Genomic DNA, 21,638 nt, shown 5'->3' with positions numbered 1-21,638 from the left:
CAGTCATCTGCAAACTTGGTCAGCCACAATCCTTCTGTGTTGGCCTGTACCTCCAAGAAATATATACCAAACAAGAGAGGTCCCAGGACTGAGCCTTGTGGGATGCCACTTGTAACTGGTTTGGAGTCTGACATGGCTCCAGCAATTCTAACCATGTGGGTTCTGTCCTTGAGCCAGTTTGCAACCCATCTAGTGACATAGGGGTTTATATTTAAGCTGGTGAGCTTATCTATAATGCCCGAGTGGGGTATTGTATCGAAAGCTTTTGCGAGGTCCAGGTAGGCTGTGTGGACCACCTTCCCCTCGTCAATGGCCTTGGTGACCGTTTCAAAGAAATCGACCAGGTTTAAGAGGCAGGATCTGCCCTTAAAGCCGAACTGGGTAGGATCCAGTGTCTGTAGGTCCCCAATATCTTTAGTTATGAGGTCCATGATGATCCTTTCCATAGCTTTGCAGACCAAGCTAGTCAGGCTTATGGGGCGATAGTTTCCAGGATCCGTTGAGGCACCACCTTTGTGGAGAGGGACCACTGTTGCTGTACGCCACTCTTTGGGTACATATCCTGTAGTAAGGCTGAGACTGAACAGTAGTTTTATGTTTGGGTTTAGCTCTTCTTGGAGTTCATGTAGGACGCAGCCCGGGACACTTCAACACATTTACAACTGAAGACCCAATCATAATTCCTTAATCTCAAATCTCTATATTACATATTAGCATATTTTTAGTATGGCAGCTTGCTCCGAAGATTAAGGCTATGAACGGTTAACCAGCTCTTTAGTATTACACAGACCTTGATTCCCTCAGTGTTCATTTACCTGTTGTGTGATCTTCAGCAAGTCACTTGGACTGCATACCCAGTAATTTGTGTGTGCGGGCGCGTGTATTACACCCCTGTTGTAGGTGCATCTACACACACATACTACATACATAAATTCTATAATATAGCTCCTGCAAGTAGTAACACAGCTCCATGGTAGGCAAAGGAGACCAAACAGATCAGACTGCAAAAGGACAACGCCTGGAAGGAATAGTACCAAAATAAAGCTAAACACACCTTTCAAAAGTTTAAACCTTATCAGAAACCCCAACAAAGAACATGTCAAAATGAACAAGAAAGCTAATCGAATCAGCCTCCAACAAAAGCACCAAAGTAATTCAAAACTTTTCTTGGCATCACTTATAAATCTACTGCACCCAGGCCCTACTCTCCCTTTCAGCTACTAATATAGAGTCCACTGCTACTCAATTCAACTTCCAGTTCATCCAGGAAATCCTGTCCCTGACTTGATGACCACCCCACTACCACTCTACAATTTCCCACCATACTTGTAACCACTTAGACATTTAGACTTAGACATTTAGGCTTCACCCTGTTCCAGCCTCTACTATAACAAATTTACAAAGCAAACTAAAATGTGGCTGCTGTCAACATTACCAATAATTTTTTCGTAAAAACAAAAATTAGCCTTCCTACCCTACATTCTGATCAACCTAAACTAACTGAAAACTATGTCCATTCCATTTGGAAAAAAAAAAACCTTTATAATCCCACTTCACAAAGGTGGTATAATAAGTCTATTAACCATAAACCCACTCCAATCCTATCACTCTTTCAAAAATACTTCAGCTCATGTAATTTTTAGCTAAATTCATAATCACTCCGACACAATTTGCAGACCAGAAAACAGTAAACCAAAAAATCCAGGCAACAGAAATGACTTTGATAAAAAGCCGGTATTTTATTATAAAACCGCACTGAAAACACATGTGTGCTTCCAGTGTGTTTTCAGTGTGGTTTTATAAAAAAATATCGGCTTTTTACCACAAAGTCATTTCTACTGCCTGGATTTGTTGGTTTACTAAATTCATAACCAGCCTGACTTGCAAGTACATATCACTGCTTGAGATTAAAACAACTACACTGGCTCGAACTCCCAAATCTACTGACTCGCAACTAATCACTGCCTAAAACCTCTTATACTCTCCTCACAACTGCCCTGCATTAGAAAACACATTACTGTACTACTCACCTACTAGAGGCCTTTGCTCTAGCAATAATCTCTTACCTGCTATCAATAGGTCATACAACGCTGTTGCAAATTCCCTCCATTTCCTCTATGTGTCAAAATTAGGAAACATTTCTACTCAAATTAAACAGACAGAAACTGTAAACAACTTAATCTTCCTCAAATAGCATTCCTCAGATAGCATCTAAACCCATCATTCTGTTCATCCTGCTCCCCAGGCTAGTCTTCCTGCAATCCCTTTCAATGCATGAATTCAAACCTCCTCTGCATCCTTGACTCTCTTTCTGCCTCCACTTAAAACGTATAGGGCTACATATACCGAGGCTATACAATATCCTTTTTCTAGTTGTAACTCTTTCTCACTGGTCACCTTCCTCTGCTGTCTGTTCATCTTTACTCCTCTCTACCTGCCTCATTTGCTTCTCACACTTAACAGTAACCATATCTCTCAGTTTCTCAACATAAGTTTTCAGCCTTGTGAATATATTGTTACTTCACGATACTGAATTATACAACAGTTGACAATTAATATGTTTATACAAAATGCTGTCAACAAACCAATTTTAAACTCTTCTCTGGGCCTCTGTGGAAAATGAGTACTGCACAGCTGGACTCTCTGTCAATAAAAAAATAAAATACATACATCTAGATCTATCTGTCTATGTACCCAAACACACAAACTTCGACTGTTACAGCAACTGTACTTGTCCACAATGGTTCTACCTTCAAGAACTCTCACTGTAATTGTAAATCATTAGTTTAGCATCCCAAACAGTACTCGCTTTTTCTGGGATGTGGCACAAGCAGCTTGTTAAAACCTGTAACGGATTTAGACATGCCTTTTCAAGAAGTAAAGCTAACTATTTTCACATCTAATAGTATCACAAAACAGACACATGCAATAAATAGGTAGCTGACTTTAATTTCAGTTACAAGCACTTTCACTTAGGTTCGTGTCACTAACTGCTCATACGAATGCATGGAAAAACTGGCAACTACACTAATTTACTAAACACAAGAGAATCTACTTAAATTTGCTTGCTAGATAATGTCACATAATATAACCTGAAATAAATCTAAATGAAATCAGTAGCCAGTTTTAGAGCATGTGAAGATAATTGTCACTAGTAAATATGTTGCATTACAATATATAAAGGTAGAACTAAATCTAGCCAGATTTGGTCATGCAAATGAAATGTTAATGTTGTACACCTATAAATAAAGCATACATGAAGTCAACCAAATGCATACATTATGCTAAATGAAAAACCTACAAGGTAAATTAAGCAGGACTCATCCCACACACTAACCAAAGCTTTGCAAGGCACCATCTAACTTTAGATAGGTACCAATACCATAGCTTTAAAAATACATATATTAAAAGTAAGCTCCAAACAATGTTTTCCTGTAACGTCTACATAGAAAAAAGAGGAATGTTGAAAATATTCAGACGTGACAAAATATCTATGCTGATTTTTTATTTAAAAAAAAAGGAAACCGGAAAAAGGAAATTAAGAAATAACTTGCACATCTACAAAAAATATATATTTCAAATACAATACTGGAAAAAGGCCAATGTACAATTCCTCAGCCAAGGACTTAAGACAACGTTTAAAGCAGCTTTGAGCAAAAGTATAACTTTTACAAAGCCAGTGTGGCATACACAATGTAACTAAGTCCTGTACAAGAAAAAAAAAAACAAAATATACCAGTAAAGAGACAAAGCCCAAACTATGTCTCAGGCGACCAGGGCTCGATTAATGGTTCAGGCTTCATGATGGCTAAGGCAGAGGAGGGCAGACTTTTTCTGGAACAATAAGCCCCACTTGGCCCATCCCACTGCCAGCAAAAGCAACTTCTAGAGCCCCCCCCCCAAAAAAAGCATTCGCTTATATGCAATGGCTTCACAAAAAATGTCTATTGGAGAACTGAAGGATGTACATCTACCCTTTGCAATTACTTTATATTAAAGCTAGTGTGTCAGCTGCTGCTTCAATAATGGACAACATCAACATTTATAGAAGTATCTAAGTCAGCCCGGCTAACTCCTACTGAAGGAATTTTGTAGTTTGCATTAAACTGCACATGCGTGTCTCACTTTCCAGCCATACTATTATTTAATTCATTGCAAATCTGCTGAACTAAAGTCTGTTGGTCAAACCCTGAGATGAAAGTACTGTGGAACACAATCTGCCTTGAGGTTCTTTGTTTAAACAGCTTTCTAGTGTAACGTATTTTGGTATAATACCATAGAATAGCAATGTTTAGAAAGTTGCGGTGCTGTACTTCTAGACACTGAGCACATGAACTATTTTACTTTATTTGATCTTGCCATCACTTTGACAAAGTTGTTTTAACAGCATATAATACTCTGTTGTGTCCCTCACAGTATCATGCAGCAGTTGAAGTCTACCTCTATTTGTAGTGAGGTCCTCATGGTGCTAATCACTCCAGTTGTTAGGACCTCTGTCTTACACTGCACCCCTGCTATGGTTACAGCGGTAACATCACTGTTCTCATTCGCATCGAATGCATCTGTACAAGGCGAGGCTTTACTGTATCTCTATCCAGCCAAAGTTTGGAAGGTGCTGTCACTGCTGGAAAGAAGCCCCCTCCCAAAACCTCTGCAAGAGAAAAATAGATTTGTCAGTTTATCAGTCCTGCCACTCATGATGGTCTATACCAGTGGCACTATTTCATTCCCAAACTCACTCAGATCACTGCCAAATGTCAAAACTGTAGAAACAGAGGCACCAATGGGATCTACTCCAAGAGACCTATGTATATATGTGATTCACTATGAAAATGACAAAAAGTCTTTGAAATTCCATTTATAGTGTTGAAAGCAATGAACAAATCCGAAAATGCAATGTGTGCATATGGCCAAATCATATCCTTGAACACTGGAGATTTGATATCAACTCCAAATGTTGAAAATAACATCCCTAAATATGCCACTGTACATGTATAATACTTCAATACAGTAAACTCTCAGTTAATTGGAACTCAAGCAACCAGAAAAAAAAAAAAATCGAAGAACTACAGTACAGTATGAACAATTTAGTTTTTCATGCATTACCACTTTGCTTTCCCCCTGTAGAAACATACCTTACGTTTTTAGAGTTTTAGAAAGGAAGATGATCAATTCTCTCTCCCCAAACTGAGAACAAGCCAAACCAAACAAGACAAATTGCTAAAATGACAACACTCGCTCCATACTCACTCAGTTTGCATCAAATTGTGCATTCTCGCTCCAATCACACACACAGTCTCTTCACCTTTCATACATCCATTCTTTCTCTTGCTCTCTCTGTTCAATTCATTCAATTCCAATCCACTTAGCATGCCACTGAAAACCGTTCAGAGTCCCACACATTCTAACGGAAATATAAATTCAAAATATTATTCCAGTCAGGCTTTTAATTACTGTATTTCAATATTAAAATCAAATAAATACAACATTTATGGTATGGCATACGGTACAGTATTTATCAGGTCTATATTTCAATAGTAACTCTCAAGCAAGCAGAAACTACACTTATCCGGTATCTACCAATCCCCATGGGTGCCGGTTAACAGAGTTTACTGTATGTTTATTCTTCATTGTTTCACAATACGCGCACAAAGTGACTACCAACTTCCCCATTGTGCAATAATGCAACATAAAGAGCCATACAGATGGTAATCTTTACCAAAGAAAACCAGTACAGCAATGCTGCAATGGAATGAAACAGCTGTGCAGTATATTACCATTTAGCCAACTTTAAATGACTGTAATGCTACAACAGCCACAGTGAATATCTCAAAATGAGCAGTGTTGTGCCACAAGTGTAACAAATCCTCTAGGTGTAAACCACTCCCATTTGGATAATAAACGTGTGAATACTGCCTCTTGTCCACCAACCGACGCCTCTTTGGTGATGCGGGCAAAGAGTTAAACGCTCTGCTTTTCAAATATTCCACGTGATTTTGTTCAAGCTGTATTGCATGTAAAATGTCTACGACAAACAAACGTTTCCTGCCGAGCAAACTTCTAAGCCATTGATGCCATCCCTCTGTACTGTTTTGACTCCTTGAGTATCCCAACATGCAAGTATCATACTGGTTCCAAAAAGTTAAATCAAACAGAGGCAAATTTTTCTCCGACATGGCATTACGAATACTGTATCGCCTGTCAAATAGTTATGTTTAAAGAACTCAAAGGTTTTCTAAACTCTGGCATGTCTACTTCAATTTCATTAAATGTAGGCAGAACATTTTCAGGGCATAAAAATGCCAAAGCTGGAATTTGTTTACATAACATTGAAAGGAAGACATAATTACCAAACTGCCCTACAAGATTTAACTTTTGTATTTGCCGCCATTTGATTTGACATAAGTAAATCAAACTCCCTTTCGCCATGCACGTAGGAAAATTCCTAATTATGCTATTAACAGCACCTTTTTCGAAATCACTCAAAACCATGTTAGGTTTCAATGTCAATGAGAATTGTGTACATTGATAAAGTACAGATCTGCAAAAGTGGTCACAGTTAACCTTAGTTTTTGAAGTTAGGATACCATAAATGGCAGGTATGACTTTACCTTCTGCACCACCTACTAAAATACATTGTAACGTATACATTTGTTTACATTCAGTCATACTTAATGGAAATGTCCGATCAACTATTATGAATTCTGAGGCACACAATCGCAGATTAGACTCTGTGGTTAATATAACTGCATTAGGATTACTGCTACTAGTACCACTACGATGGATAATGAAAGTGCCAGCTTTAATGGGTAACATATCGGGGGTTAAGTCATTTAGTGACATTAAATTTCTCACATGCACACTCCTACCCTTCCTTTTGATCCTACGTACTGCCTGCTTTAAAGCATCTGTATTAGGCAGGTCGTTCACTACATCCATAGACGTGTCAGCTAACACCTTGGATACAATTTTACAAGCGTCCTCCAAAGTACATTCTGCCTTTCTCTTAATTGCAGTCCATACTTTACACTCTCTTCATTTAACAACGTCCGGACTATGAAAATGGACAGAACTTTTCACCAACTTTTCTCCATCAGCTACTGATTCACTAATGCACCATCCCTGCCATTTGTCTCTTATCTTTTGAGGATGACACCAATAATTTCATGCATAAAAACTCTTTTCCAGATAGTACTGCTCTCCATCTGTACATAACATATTTTCCCTTTCTGCGATAACACAGTTTCATATAATATACCAACTTTGCTGGGAACAGTATCAAAAAACTCAGCTCGACTCATCGTACACAGCACCACCTACAAACAATACAACTGCAATGGCGAACAATTACAAAAGCAATATAAACACACATTTTAACTTAGCGGTTAATTGCATACTTGTTAAATGTTTATAAGCCTATGCTGCTGAATAATTTACTCCACACAAACACTTTTTGCTTACTATTGCCCAAATTTCCAGACTACATACAGATCACGAAAGCACGCAGCCGCACTTGTGGACTGTTGAAATTATCGTGTTTATATTTCCATGTTCTTAAAGGCAAAGGCACGTCAAATTTCGACTTTAAAACTACTCGACCATTTTAGAGACAATTACATTTTTGAACATGTAACCTTCTCATATCTCATGTACAAAATATGTTCATTATTTTGATAGTAAACCGTGTGCGTGTGTGTATACATATGGGAACACACTGCAAACATGTGTAAAAGATATGACTGCCAAGACACCAGTTATATTATAGCACTATCTTTAATGTAATAAGAATTTCATCAGAAATAACAGATAATTAATACAATGTAAATACTCTAAAGCATGTGATGTACTACATTATAGACATCAGCTTCATCCAAAAAATGCCCGTTCCTTCATATATTATCACAACAGAAAAACTTCATTCTTAAAGTGACAATCATTAAAAAATGTACATCTAAGAACTTAAATGACTGTTTTTTTAGCACACATTTGATATTAACAGATTCATTTAATCCTGGATCTTTGTGGCTCTTAAAATAATTTGTCACTTCAATTTCTTACATTCAACATGTTGAAACTTTCAACTAAAGGATCCCGATCTACAGCTTCTACTACAAAAAAAAAAAAAACAAAAGTTCCTAAAATCGGGACAGTTAGAGGCATGTTTAGCCAGCACATTAGTATAATCCTTCTTTTTAATAGCTGTATTATGTTTGGATATTCTCTGCGATAGCCTTCTAATAGTTTTCCCCTACATAAAAATTGCCACAATTACAACAGCTGGCCAAATAAATAAAGCCTACTGTTTTACAATTGTATCTGTCTCTTGCTACAATTGTTTTATCCAAACATTTAAAATATACACTATAAGCTGAATTAATGTACCTACAATATTTGCAATTCATACATGGATAAAGTACCAACTTGAAAAGTGTTTATCCTATAATTATTAATGTTCTGTTCTTCTAGTAATCCTTTTATGTTGGAACGTTTCTTGTAAATAAATCTAGGGCTGTCATGAACTATTTTTACCAAATCAGGGTTACCCAAAATGACTTTCCAGTTGTCTCCCAGGATCTGTTGAATTTCCTGAGAGTCCAAACTCATGAGGATGGAAAAAGTATGACTTTTATCCCAGTCAACTCCCTCCTTAACTCTATCTTTCGAAGTAAAACTATTGGTTAAAATGGGGAAAAAAATTGGTGTTTCTGAAATGGGTAACCTCTTCAGTGATAGCTCTTAATTTGTTTCTTGGACAACATATATCTACAAACACAATGATTAAAACGCCAGCCTCATTTTGAAAGCATATTTCTTTACTAATCAACCTACTTAACCTGATAATCTGTCCCCTAAAAATATTCATAAAGTTGGGGTGTTGACTTCCAAAATGCAGATAATTATTGGTGAAAGTTTATTTTCCCCTGTGTAATTTATTCTCAAAACATTTTTGTTCCACACCCATTTTAATGTTCCCATCTAAAAAATTGACACAGTCACCATGGTGACCAAGTACAAAAGGAAGCCAATCAATGCTTTGATTAATGTCTGTTAAAATGGATTTGAATTTGTCATGCAAATAAAAAACAATTGTGTATGTATCTTCTGTAAAAATTAACATACTTAAACAGTGGTAATGTGACCAATACAGTACTTTGCCAACACCACAGTACTACATTAGCAAAAGCTGGAGCCATTTTCACCCCGTAGGAACCCCATACTTTTGCTGGCAAGTATACCCATCGAGTAAAAAATCTGTTAGCCAAGACAATATCTAATAAAAAAACAGAGTGTTGATTTTTGCATCGTCATATTCAGTGATTTGACTTAAATACCCAACAAAATCCCCTCCTATGTTCTGATCAACAGAAGTACGCAGTGAAACGATGTCAACAGCATACTTCTCAACCTGGAAACATCAAAAATCTGGACAACGAGCCATGAAAAGTAGGTACAACCAGCAAAAAATTCAGGACACTAACAAAATTTACATACATAATTACGTAACCCCCACCGACTCCAGTGGGAATGTGGGATACCATCAACATGCATTTTCTGCACACTAAGTTATGAACATCTAATTTCTGGCATGACTAAGACGCAAAATCATGGGCAGATGACACTGAGCTATGCAGGAGGGGTCTGGGAACAGACAGCACTAAGGCAAAAAATAAAGAGAAATCTAAAATAATATAAAATAGGTCAATGTCAACATTTTTGCAGCAACAATGCACTGCTACTTTAAGTGCCCCTTTAATTAAAAGAATGAACTTGATTTCTAATTACTTTAGGAAACAGTTGTAGATTAGGTGTAATATTCAAAGTGGAGAAATATACAGGCTATGGAGCAAGCTGGATTTGTCTGCAGTCCTATTTATTAAAATGTAACAGAACAGTTAAGGAAAGCTCTGATGATTTGCTTCCATTACAGACAAATTTGATCATGGTTTTATGATAGTTAGAATTAATGTTGTAGAAGTAGTAGCATTAATTACTGCCTCAGTTTGACTGTTCTAACTGCAATATACAACAGATTTGCGCACCCCCAAAATTCAGCCATGCTGCTGTCCAGGTCCTTGCTCCATATTTAAAATATAAACCAACTGTCACGGCAGCTAACTTTAATAACATGCTTGCTACATGTTACACCAGTGTCCTAGGCCACTACAACACAAGCTGTTAATAGAGAAAGCTTAAGAATTACCATGTAAAAGTTCGAATCAGACTAGCATTAACATCCGCTACTACAGCTTAGACAAGTGTGCTCCTTTACTGTGCTTAACAAAGCCTACCTTAAGTGTGGTTTAACGGGTATTACCTTCATATGTCTTTGCCCCAACTTATACCTTCAAAATGTCACTCATTTGTAAATCTCAAAATGCTTGTGCACCACAGACAGTGAGAAAAGCAATAGCTGAACATGTAATTTTACCTTTACTATTAAAGCATATAAATAGAAACATTACGCGTTTCATAAACCTAACACCAAACGCTTCCACAGTTATGTACTGCCTGCATCAACTGTGCTGGAGATGAAGTCTGTGTTTACAATGATATAATCTGGTTAAAGAATGTTACAAGAGAAATACTGTTAACTTTCTCAAGTTTAGTAATGCCAGAATGCAGCACAAACCCAATTTTAAAAATGAATCTCCCAGAACTCACATATAGATTAGCATCACTAGCTCCTGTACACTGAGACTTCGCCTGAACTCACTAACTCGTGAAATGAAGGCTCAAAAATATCAGTCACGAACTTAAACTATGCCCCCATCAAAACAGCAGAGGCACTTAAAAAGACTTTTAAACAAGAAAATCTCACAAAGCTGACTCACATTAAGGAATACCACAACCCAGTATGCATTATTCCATGCATTAGAACAATAATTACAATTCATTTACAAACTATACTTATTTTAAAACATTTGATTCAGCACCAGCAAGACTGAAAAATGGCCTTATTATTAAGGCAAGCCAGTACACATGAAGCAAAACTAAATATCAAACAGCAAAAACTATTTCAGTACTTAAATATTTTAAACTATTTTCTGAAAAATTGAAGGCCACTTGAACTATCAAAAAACTATGATCAGAGTAAACAGTATTTCTGGGTCTGAAAAACATTTGCTTGAAAGCCTTCAAGAGAAGCTCAATTACCGCTTATTCAACTGGACTAGAAGCGCCGCCTTCTTTCCAAAATGGAACACAACAATCCACAAAATACACCTTTGATGCATGTCACCAAGTAAGAGTTCCTATAACAGAAGCAACCTTCTATCATATTTGACCTGTTTATTGATTGATACAGAACTGAAAGCAACACAAACTTGCTTCCTGTTAATATTCCTATTGACTGCAATGACACACCACCACTCAATCCTCTCACAGAGGATATTTTCATCCAAACAGCTGAAAACTAGCGCAATTCACTTGAGTTGGATGTCTTCACACACTGAAGACACCAGGAAGTTGAGAGAGAGTTGAAGATTTGAAGACTTGAGGTTGAGATTTGAAGATTCAGGGATAGGGAAAATCAGCATTTAACTTCGCTTAGTTTTCTGCAACTGCAAGCACAACAGTGTATAAACTGTAGAAAAGTCAGAAGCCTGGCAGGAGCAGCAAAGCCTGAAGTTGTTCCTTCAGAATGTGAATCAGTGCATGCTAAATCTAAGCCGAACCATAAAACTACAGGCAGTGCCTGTAAATATACAACATCATAGAGCCATGAGGAGGAATTATTAGTTACTTCCTCAATAATAGTATGCAATCAGAGTTCTACTTATTCATTTATGCTTGGGAAGGGAACACTGTCAGGCACTGTCTCATGATGCCAACGTGATCACGCATCCCCCTGCGCATTGACATCGGCATTAACTAAAAATTTTAAATAAAAAGAAAAAAATTGGGATTTCACGGGCCAATCAGGAATTTGTGGCACCCCATTATTTTAGCCTTAAAACTGAGAAATTCTGAGGAATTTGGTACAGTTGAGAGGTATGGCCAACAGTATCCAAAAATTCTTTGTTTCCTTGAAGCTCGTTAATTTTTTAGTACATCTAAAAATAACTAGGAATCCTTTAAGTAAAATTTAGTGTTCCAAGTAATCTGGTTTAAAATACTGTTGAAATAAATGTGCTACACTGTTTTGTAGTGTGGAGCTGACACAATTGGTCTAAACAGTGGTTTACTGATATCTTTATGGATTTTGGGGATACCAAAAATTTTTCCCATTTGAGGTTGTTCCACACTGAAGGATTCATATAATCCATATTCAATGCAACCCTGGTTTAATAAATCTAATCACTGTCTACCTTTTTCTAACTCTTTCTATCATGATCCTTGCTAATTGTATAATTATTTACATCCACCAAAAGTTCATACGTAGAAATTTTGTAATCCTTATAATCCATAACTTAACCTTTACCAGTGTCTGCTTTCATAAATCTAACATTGCCACATCTACATAGCTGCGAAAGTGTGACACTCTCCAAACAACTCAAATTGTAAAATTTTTCTCTTAGGTTTTCTAGTTAATATACTATGAAATTCGGTTTCATATAAACCCAAAAAAAAAAATACATTCAAGGAAGACAACAAAGGTGGATTTACAGTACTGGATTTTTTTAAAACCTTCACATCCCCCAAAATTGGGTATGTCATGTGAATTGCAACTTTAGTTCTCTGGAAAACAATTTTAAATCAATTACTAAGTGAGTAATGTCAGATCTTCTTACTGCTATAAAGTTACATCCTTTAGCCAGTACTTTCAACTGCACATCAGTTAAGCTTTCCAAACTCAAATTATAAACTTGCCATGCGGGAACTACCAGAAATGTCCCCTTCCTCCCTCTGAATGTCTTTGATCCCCTCGGTGGGTCTTTTATTTTTACTGACAGCAAGTTGCTTGAAGGGGGAGACAGGGGATGAGAATGAAGGCTGTGAGTCACCTCTCTTTCCCATCCTGTTGCTGCACTAATTCTGGCACACTCTTCTGTGGCACTATTAGTACCAGTACCATTCAAACAAAGGTGGAAAATGTTCGTTGTCAGGAAGTAAAAAATCTGGATGCTGATTGTTATCTGGTGTAAAAACAGGTGGACGTTGACTGTTATGCTTCGGTGACTAACTCTGTTGTGCACTTTAACAGGATATGCACTGTTTGCTGAATATGCTAAAGCGTCTCTGTCCAACTTTTATTTATTCTTGATGATAGCAGTAGCAATGTATGTTTGTATTTTGGCCCCTATACCATTATAGAGAGACCTTAAGGAACCAAAAGCCTCATGACTGCAAATACATCCATTTAATTCTTGCACTTCTTTCTGTATTAAGTCAGATTTCTCAGAGCTGTGTATTGTTAATAATTATAAACATTCAATACCAGGCTTGTCGTATAACAATTAAATCACTAAGTTCTGTCACTGGTAGTAATACATCTGGGAAATTTATAAAACCCGCGCCCCAAAGGTATTTGTTTTAACTCAATACACCTTTGCAAATAGAAATTATAGTACTCAAGGAGTTCTTAACCTGAACAATTTTGTTTCGAGTTCATAAAGAGCAGGCTTACAGTTAAAAGCATTGGTGAAAACACACTCACTGATTTTCATGATACTTGTTAATCCTGAAATACAAAACATATTCTTGGCAGGGGTGTTTAAAAAGACTCTCCCTAAATGTTTCACCACCTTTGGCACCTTCAGCAACTAAAATAACATCTCTTGAAGACCAATGGGAGATGTCACAAGGATTTTTTGCTACACAAATCAGGCAAAGAACCAGATGAAAAACTTCCCGAACATTATGAAGGACTGTTTGTGCCTGCCCAATTACACTGCTAAAAGTCTGCTTGAGAGCATGGAAGTCTTCCAGTACAGAGCATATACTGACATCAAAATTAGCATGTCCCTCATTAATGTCAAGGTATGGAAAATTTGACTATTTCTTCAAAACAGAAGGGAATATCAAAAGTAATGACACTGAATTGTGCAGGAACTTAAAAAAAAAAAGAAACCATCACAAAACAAAACAATGAACAGCAATCTGCCTCTTATGCAGCAACTCCATTCTGCCACACAACTGTAACCCCTTTTATTGTAAATTCTGTAATCAGAGCACAGTTCCATGGCCTGCTGTGCATGCAGCTACAGGAGCAGGCCCTATCACTGCCTGCTGTGCATAAAGTCACAGAGATCCACATGCAGCCACAGGAGCAGGCCCTATCATGGCCTGTTGAGCATACAGCCACAGATATCTGTAATACAGCTATAGGAGCAGGCCCCATCACTGCCTGCTGTGCATAAAGTCACAGAGATCCACATGCAGCTACAGGAGCAGGCCCTATTACTGCCTGCTGTACATACAGTGACAGAGATCTGCATACAGCTAAAGGACCAGGCTCCATCATGGCCTGCTGTATATGTCTGGTGGATCTTGTCTGCAGCATCAACATCACTGTATTGAGGATTTGTAGAGATGTTTGCCAGGAAAAGCTTCACATAAACATTTTCTTACTCTGCTTCCTATTGTGGAACAAGAATACCTTCTAGCTTTACATTCAGCAACACGACAATTTTATTAATGCAATTAATCTGCTTTGTGATGCATTTCTGGACCGTTTCCTATTTACTAATATTCCTGTTTCTGGAAAGCGTCCAAGTAATAGTAAAGTGCTTATGTAGTCATCTTAACATGGTGAGGGAATTAAGAGTTGATGACATCCTTATGTAATGCAGCATACATCAGCACTATCTCATTAATTTGCAAGCTCCAGCACAACATTTCTCATTTTCTATCAACGAAGGCCATTCAGGTCACAGAAGAAACAACTCCCAAATCCTTTAGTGTTTAGTTACTTGCCCCCGCCCCATACTGTAGCTGGAATGTGCGCTTCTGTAACCCAAATGCATCATGTCATATGTCCTACACTAAGAGATGCTCACTCTCTTAAGATCATTTGAATGTGTGTATGTATATTATATGTATATATATATATATGCAGAAAACTACACCCTGCTGCAGACACATGCAGTCCTCTACTATGCAAAACAAATAAGTAGGTGTTAAACTTTAAAGTACAGAGCTCTAAGGGAGAACATTAGCTGGTGCGAGTAGTTTTAAACTGATGTTACTAAATCAAGTGGACCAATTAACCCCAGTGAACTTGCTTAAACCAGCAGCACACTTGCTAAAGAACACAATGCACTGAACTTCACTGAACCAGTAACAAAGCTCTGTAACAAAACAGTAATACATTTCCACCACACAGTTTTAATTTAAGGAGCAAATGAAATGACACAGCATGGAAAAACACCACTTAATTCTTACCTTTTTAAACAGGCGTCCCGAGTCCTCACTGATGTGTGTAAATCGAGGAATGATATTATTCAGATAGATATCACTCAGTGTGGCATGGTCTTTACTTTCTCGCTTTACCTGGTTCAACAAGAGATTCCAGCAGTTCACCAGTGACAAGACGTTGTGATCCTTTCTAAAAGAATCAGAGAAAAGAGCAGGTTTCGGGTCAGAAAATGGTGGCATGTGCAAGAATCACATTACAGAGCTTTCTAAATCATTACAGAACTCATGTGCCTGGCTGCACTGTCCAATTAACCAACCCGTTCTATTATACAACACAGCAAGTCATGGCATTGCACACAGTGAACAATCATTCGCTCTCATGATACCATTTTCTGAATGCTCATTACCTGTGCAACAGGGTTACAACAGGCTGTAGTCTCAAATATGCACCAATAAAACAGTGCAATCTTGCATTCACAACACCTATAGGTGTGATCTCATACCACAGCAATGTAGTATCCATAGCCTTTTGCTGCAGCAGAGTTACAACTGTGGCTTGTTGCACTAAGGCACACAACCTACAAGTAGTAGAGTCCCCCACCCCCATCTAGTTGCATTCATACACAGATTGTTTTAATACCTGGATACGTATTTGCTTCACCGGCTGTGTCACCCAGCGAAATCTCTCATTATCACCACTACATTTTTAAGAAATGATCTCATTCTGTAAACTACCACTGAACTGAAATATGACAGAACTTATGTGGATGGCATGTCATTTTACTTTAAGTCAAACTACTTTTTCTAGAGCTACTTCTCTGTTGCTCACATTAGCCTATATTGTGGCTGAACAGGGTTAAATAACCAGCTCACCCACCTGGCTAACAAACAAAATCCTTGTATGAGAGCGCATCTCTCCATAACTCAAGGTCCAGTGTGATTGATGCTCATTTTAAATCTCACTTCGTGTTCATTGCAGCTATATTGAAGCCAACCACAGCTACTATCTCATTAATGTTTGCCCCTTCAGGATGCTGAAAGAGATGTAGATATTTGGTAGCTACAAACAGCAGAGCCAGATGAACTTCTTCATTTAGTGTCCCCTTACCCTTTAGTTAAACCAGTATAATGGGGCCTGGCTCTGTTGTTTAGAGGTACAAAGCCCTGACTACTGTCCACATAGTAGTCAGGAATCTGAATACTAGCTTGAGTGCTGGAAAAGCTGGGTAGGGAAACGCGAATGAGACCATAAACCTCACCCTTCCTGGGGAGGGGGAGAGTGGTGGCTTCAGTTAGCTGGTCAACATCATGCAAGTGGAGGCTTACACAGCAGTGAAATAACCAAGATTGGGGGTATAGATGTGTTAATCTCAAGCTAGTGATGGTAGCCCTCACAACATGATCATGGAAGCAAGAAAACACAATGGGAAGGGCTTTGGATGCTCTAAGGTGATATAGGTGCTCATGTCAGCCACCAGGGGTGGAGTTACAGTTTCAACAGAAATGTCTTCATTGTTGATTAGTGAAACCACAAACATCCTCCATGGCTAATCTGTACTATGTCCTCTCCACTCAGATCTCACCTCTGCATGGAGCATGCCCAGTAAGAGGGAAAAGTATTCCTGAGACACATTGAGGGCTGCGTGATGGTTAGCAGGCAGAAACGCAAAAAAATAAATTGTTCAGGCTGTGTGAAAGGAATGCTACTACAGTGCTACTATTTTTAAAAGCTATTACTCATTCTCCATAATGTACACCTTAGAGAAAGTACAGTTTTGTACCTACCATAAATGTAGATGTTCGAAGATCCACATTGCTGCAGTCCTTACTTATGGGTAGTCCGCTGTCCTCGGTCGGCCCGAATACCAAAGTATTAGGCTGACGTCGGTCATGGGCGCACAGCCCTGACATCAGAACGTCAGGGTATAAAAGCGCATGACCGACGTCATATCCTCAGTCTTTTCTTGCCCCAGATGTCAGAAGGCCCTAAAAAGAAAGGCCACAGCCAAAAAACAGAGTACCTTCCCAAAAGATATGCCCAACTACAGCCATCACCCAAACCACATAACCATGCTAAGCTACAGAGGGGAAGGAGGGAGGGAAAATTGGACTGCAGCAATGTGGATCTTCGAACATCTACATTTATGGTAGGTACAAAACTGTACTATGTTCTTCATCTCACATTGCTGCAGTCCTTACTTATGGGTAGAATCCCAAAGCAACGGGAAAGGGAGGCTGGCAAAATCATAAAGCATTAGGAGCTGCTAAAATGCCCTGTAATATTGCAGTGGCAAATCCAGCCCTAGACTTAGAATAAAGAGGAAGGTGGTAATGTTTAGAAAAAGTATGTACTGAACTCCAAGTGGCTGCTTCCAAAATATCCTTTGTAGCTACCCCCCTTAGAAAGGCAGTAGAAGTTGCAGTAGCTCTAGTGGAATGAGGTCTGATTCCAGCGGAATCTCCTTACCATGATGGGAATAACAAAAGAAATACAAAACCCAATCCATTTAGAAATAGTTTGTTTTGAAACAGGTTTACCCTGTGAACCCAAAGCAAAAGAAACAAACAACTGCTGAGACTGTCTGAACTCCCTGGTTCTGCTCAAATAATAACGCAACTGCCTGTGAATATCCAAAGTATGCAAAATCTTCTCCCCTTTATTTTGGGGATTTGCATAAAAAGTAGGCAAATGAATAGTTTGGTTTAAGGCCACACTAGAAACCACTTTAGGCATAAAGGAAGGATTAGTGCAAAGATACCCTATCCTTATGAAAAATCAAGAAAGGCTCCACTGCCATAAGGGCCTGTAATTCAGAAACCCTTCTACAGAAGTAATGGACAACAAAAAAGCAGTCTTCCATGACAAATACTTTAACTCGGCAGTAGCTGCAGGCTCAAAAGGTTGTAGAGTAAGCTTTTCCAACACAAAATTGAAATCCCAAGCAGGAGTAGGAGCTCTCGTGGGGTCTTATATTCTTAGCCCCTCTGAGAAACTGCTTAAACAAAGGATGAGAGAATAAAGGAGGGTCACAGTCATAATTAGCCGAAATGGCTGCAGCATGAACCTTTATGGAGGAGAAGGACAAACCTTTGTCCAATAACTCAGTAAGATATTGTAAAGAAGCACTCAAATTAGGCTTGGAAACATCAAAGTCCTTCCCTTTGCTCCAAATAAAAAATCTCCTCCATTTATCAGCATAAACTTTCCTTGTACTAGGCCTCCTGGCCTCCAAAATAACATTCAAAACTTGTTGTGGAAGCTGAGAACCTCCAGAGTCTAAAACAGAATATGCCAGGCTGTTAGATGCAGAGACTGAATTCTGACATTGAGAAAGTGATTGCCCTCCTGAGACAAAAGGTGCGGAATCAAAGGCAGAGGCCATGGAGGCTCCCGTACCAAACTCCTCAGCAGTGGGTACCAGTGTTGTCGAGGCCAATCCGGTGCTATCAGAATCATGGATGGCTTGTCTTGTCTGGCCTTCAAGAGAACCTTGGGCAGAAGAGGTAGAGGTGGAAAGGCATATACATGAAGATTGTTCCAACTGAATGACAGAGCGTCCACCTTCCAAGCTGTGGGATGAAACCTTTTTGTGCAAAACTTTGGCAACTGGTAATTTAGTGGAGAAGCGAACAGATCTATGTCTGGAGTTCCCCATGACACTGTCAACTTTTGAAATACATGAGGATCCAATTTCCACTCGTGAGGATCCACTAGTAGTCTGCTCAATACATCTGCTAAGGAGTTCTGTGCTCCTGGTAGAAACCTTGCCTGAAGATTGAGGTTGTAAGTGAGAGCTGTCTCCCACAAAATCATCGCTTGTCTGCAAAGAGGGTACGAATGAGTTCCCCCTTGCTTGTTGATGTACCACATGACAGTTGTGTTGTCTGTTAGAATCAACACCTGCCCTGGGTGAAGTAAATCCTTGAAAGCCATCAATACATACTGAACTGCTAACATCTCCTTCAAGTTGATATGCAAATGTTGAAGTCTGGCAGGCCACGTGTCTTGCATCCATTTTCCATTGAGGTGTGCTCCCCAAGCCTTGCCCGAGGCATCTGTCGTTAGAATCTGACTCGCCTCTGGTCGGGTCACAGACAGTCCCTTGTTTAGGTGACATTCCTGAGCCCACCACAAAAATTCCTTCTGAATGCAAGGTATTATCTGAATGACAGTGTCTAGATCTTGGCAGTGTTGTGTCCATACATTTTTGAGATACCATTGAAGCTTCCTCATATGCAATTTGGCATTGGGAAGCACCAGAATACAAGATGCCATGAACCCCAAGGCTTGAAGGACTGTCCTTGCAGTCAGCCTGGACTGTAGAGACATTTGATGGAAATAAAGTGAAAGGCTTTTCTGTTTGTCCGGGGTCAAAAAGGCCATCTGGGAAGCTGTATTCAGTCTCACACCCAGAAAGCACATGTCCTGAGAGGGTACTAGACTGGACTTTGTTTCGTTCACAGAATACCCTAGGCATCTTAACACTACCATCACATACTGTAGATGCTGAAGAAGCTTGTCCTTGTCTTGTGCAATAATCAGGCAATCGTCCAAATAAGGATAAATCTGTATTCCTTCCATCCTGAAAAAGGCTATCACTGGAGCCAGAACCTTTGTGCACACTCTGGGCAGTAGATAAGCCAAAGGGCAATGCAGAGAACTGATAATGTAAATTTCCAGCTCGAAAACGCAGGTACTTCCTGCAACTGGGCCTGATAGGAATATGAAGATAAGCCTCTTTTAGATCCAGAGTTACCATCCAGTGATCTTTTCCCAGCAGAGGTAAAAGCTGTTGTAATGTCAACATTTTGAACTTTGGAATGTCCAAATAAGTGTTGAGGAGAGATAAATCCAAAATCGGTCTCCACGTGTTCCCTTTCTTTGGTACTAGAAACAGGCGGAATAAAATCCTAGACCCACTTCTGAAAGAGGTACTGGCTGTATAGCTCCCATGTGAAGAAGTAATGAAATCTGTTTGTGAGCCTCTATCCTTTGCCGAGGAGGAATGTCTGGCATACCTTTGAAAGGAGGCAATGTATGGAAATAAAACTTGTAACCTTTGTTTATAATGTCCAACACCCATTTGTCTTGGGTGACTAAAAGCCAGTTTTGCTTGAAGAGAGCTAGTTTTCCTCCCAAAGGAGCTGCCAGGCAAGAAGAATCTGGCAGCTGAAAATGCAGGTCATTGGGCCTGTTTACGAAAGGACTGGCCCCTACCCTCACCAGCAGATTGAGCAGGCGAACTCCATGTTCTTGGCCTGAAGGTACCCTGAGCTCTGCCCCTACCACGCCTAGATCTACCCCTAGACTGAGAATCAGAAGAAGGGTACGTCCACCCCTTAGCAGGCCAATTTCTACTAAACTTAGGAGGTTGCACCTGCAAAAAATCTTTAACAGTCTGCATAGACTTAGCCTTGTCCTCCATTTTCTTCAAAACAGACTCCACAGGGGGACCAAACAAAACTTAAGATTGTAAAGGGGCATCCAGAATTCTAGATTTAACATGTTCAGATAAATTCTGATCCTTAAGCCAGGCGTGCCTGCGAAGAACTGAACCAGTGGCAGCCACTCTAGAAGAAGCCTGTAAAGCATCAAAGCCACACTGCAAAGAATGTTTCCCCACCTGTTCAGAAACATGCACCAAATCTTGCAATTCTTTACACTCTATGCCCTCTGCCAAGGCATCCACTTTAGATTTTAGCTGAGAAAGGAGGAAATTCTGATATTTCAACATATGAAACTGGCAATTTAAAGCCCTCATTGCTAAAGTAGAAGAGGTATACACCTTCTTACCCCATCTGTCCAAAGCTCTAGCTTCCTTATCTAGAGGAACCGGATTCTTTACAACAGAAGCCCTAACACCCTTAGGCCCCTGACTAATAGTTTCTGGGTCCGCCCTAGGACTCTTATATAGATATTTATGAGCCTCAGGTACCCTATAATACCTGTCCGGTTTAACTAGTGCAGGAGGCATAGAATCTGGATTAAATGAGGCCTCTGAAAAAACATCCTGAACCACATCCAAAACAGGAGGTATAGCCAAGGGTCTATGCTGTGGTAAAAACAAGAACTCCCTAAGCCTCTTTCTGGAATCTGAGTAATCCTGTCCTTCCCACTTAAAATGTTCCCTCAGAGTGTAAGGTTTCAGAAAATGAAAAATCCTCTGGAGGGGAAGCAGAAGGAGTGGAATCCTCTGCATCGGAATCCGAATAAGGAGGAAAATCTTGAATGTCTTCAGTAGAAGACTCAGAATCATCTGAGGCCTGCTCCAAACTTTCCAACTCTGGCTCTACCCTGGGCCTCTTCTCAGGAGGGGGCATGGAACCTCTAATTAAAGTAA

At 39.2% G+C, this 21,638-nt stretch overlaps 1 protein-coding gene across 5 annotated transcripts in view; it reads right to left on the bottom strand.

Moving 5' to 3' along the window:
• SRGAP2 (SLIT-ROBO Rho GTPase activating protein 2) overlaps nt 1-21,638 on the bottom strand; it is a 1,651,541-nt gene that overhangs the window by 933,963 nt on the left and 695,940 nt on the right. For all 5 annotated transcript variants that reach the window (XM_044076850.1, XM_044076847.1, XM_044076851.1 and 2 more), the window contains one exon: nt 15,325-15,487. In XM_044076850.1, coding sequence (XP_043932785.1) covers nt 15,325-15,487 — 163 coding nt within the window. The remainder of the gene's footprint in view (nt 1-15,324; nt 15,488-21,638) is intronic.

This window comes from Protopterus annectens, chromosome 7.part0 (genome assembly GCF_019279795.1).
Source record: "Protopterus annectens isolate FY-2018-M chromosome 7.part0, PAN1.0, whole genome shotgun sequence".
NCBI lineage: Eukaryota > Metazoa > Chordata > Ceratodontiformes > Protopteridae > Protopterus > Protopterus annectens.
This window is presented reverse-complemented; position numbering and strand designations above follow the sequence as displayed.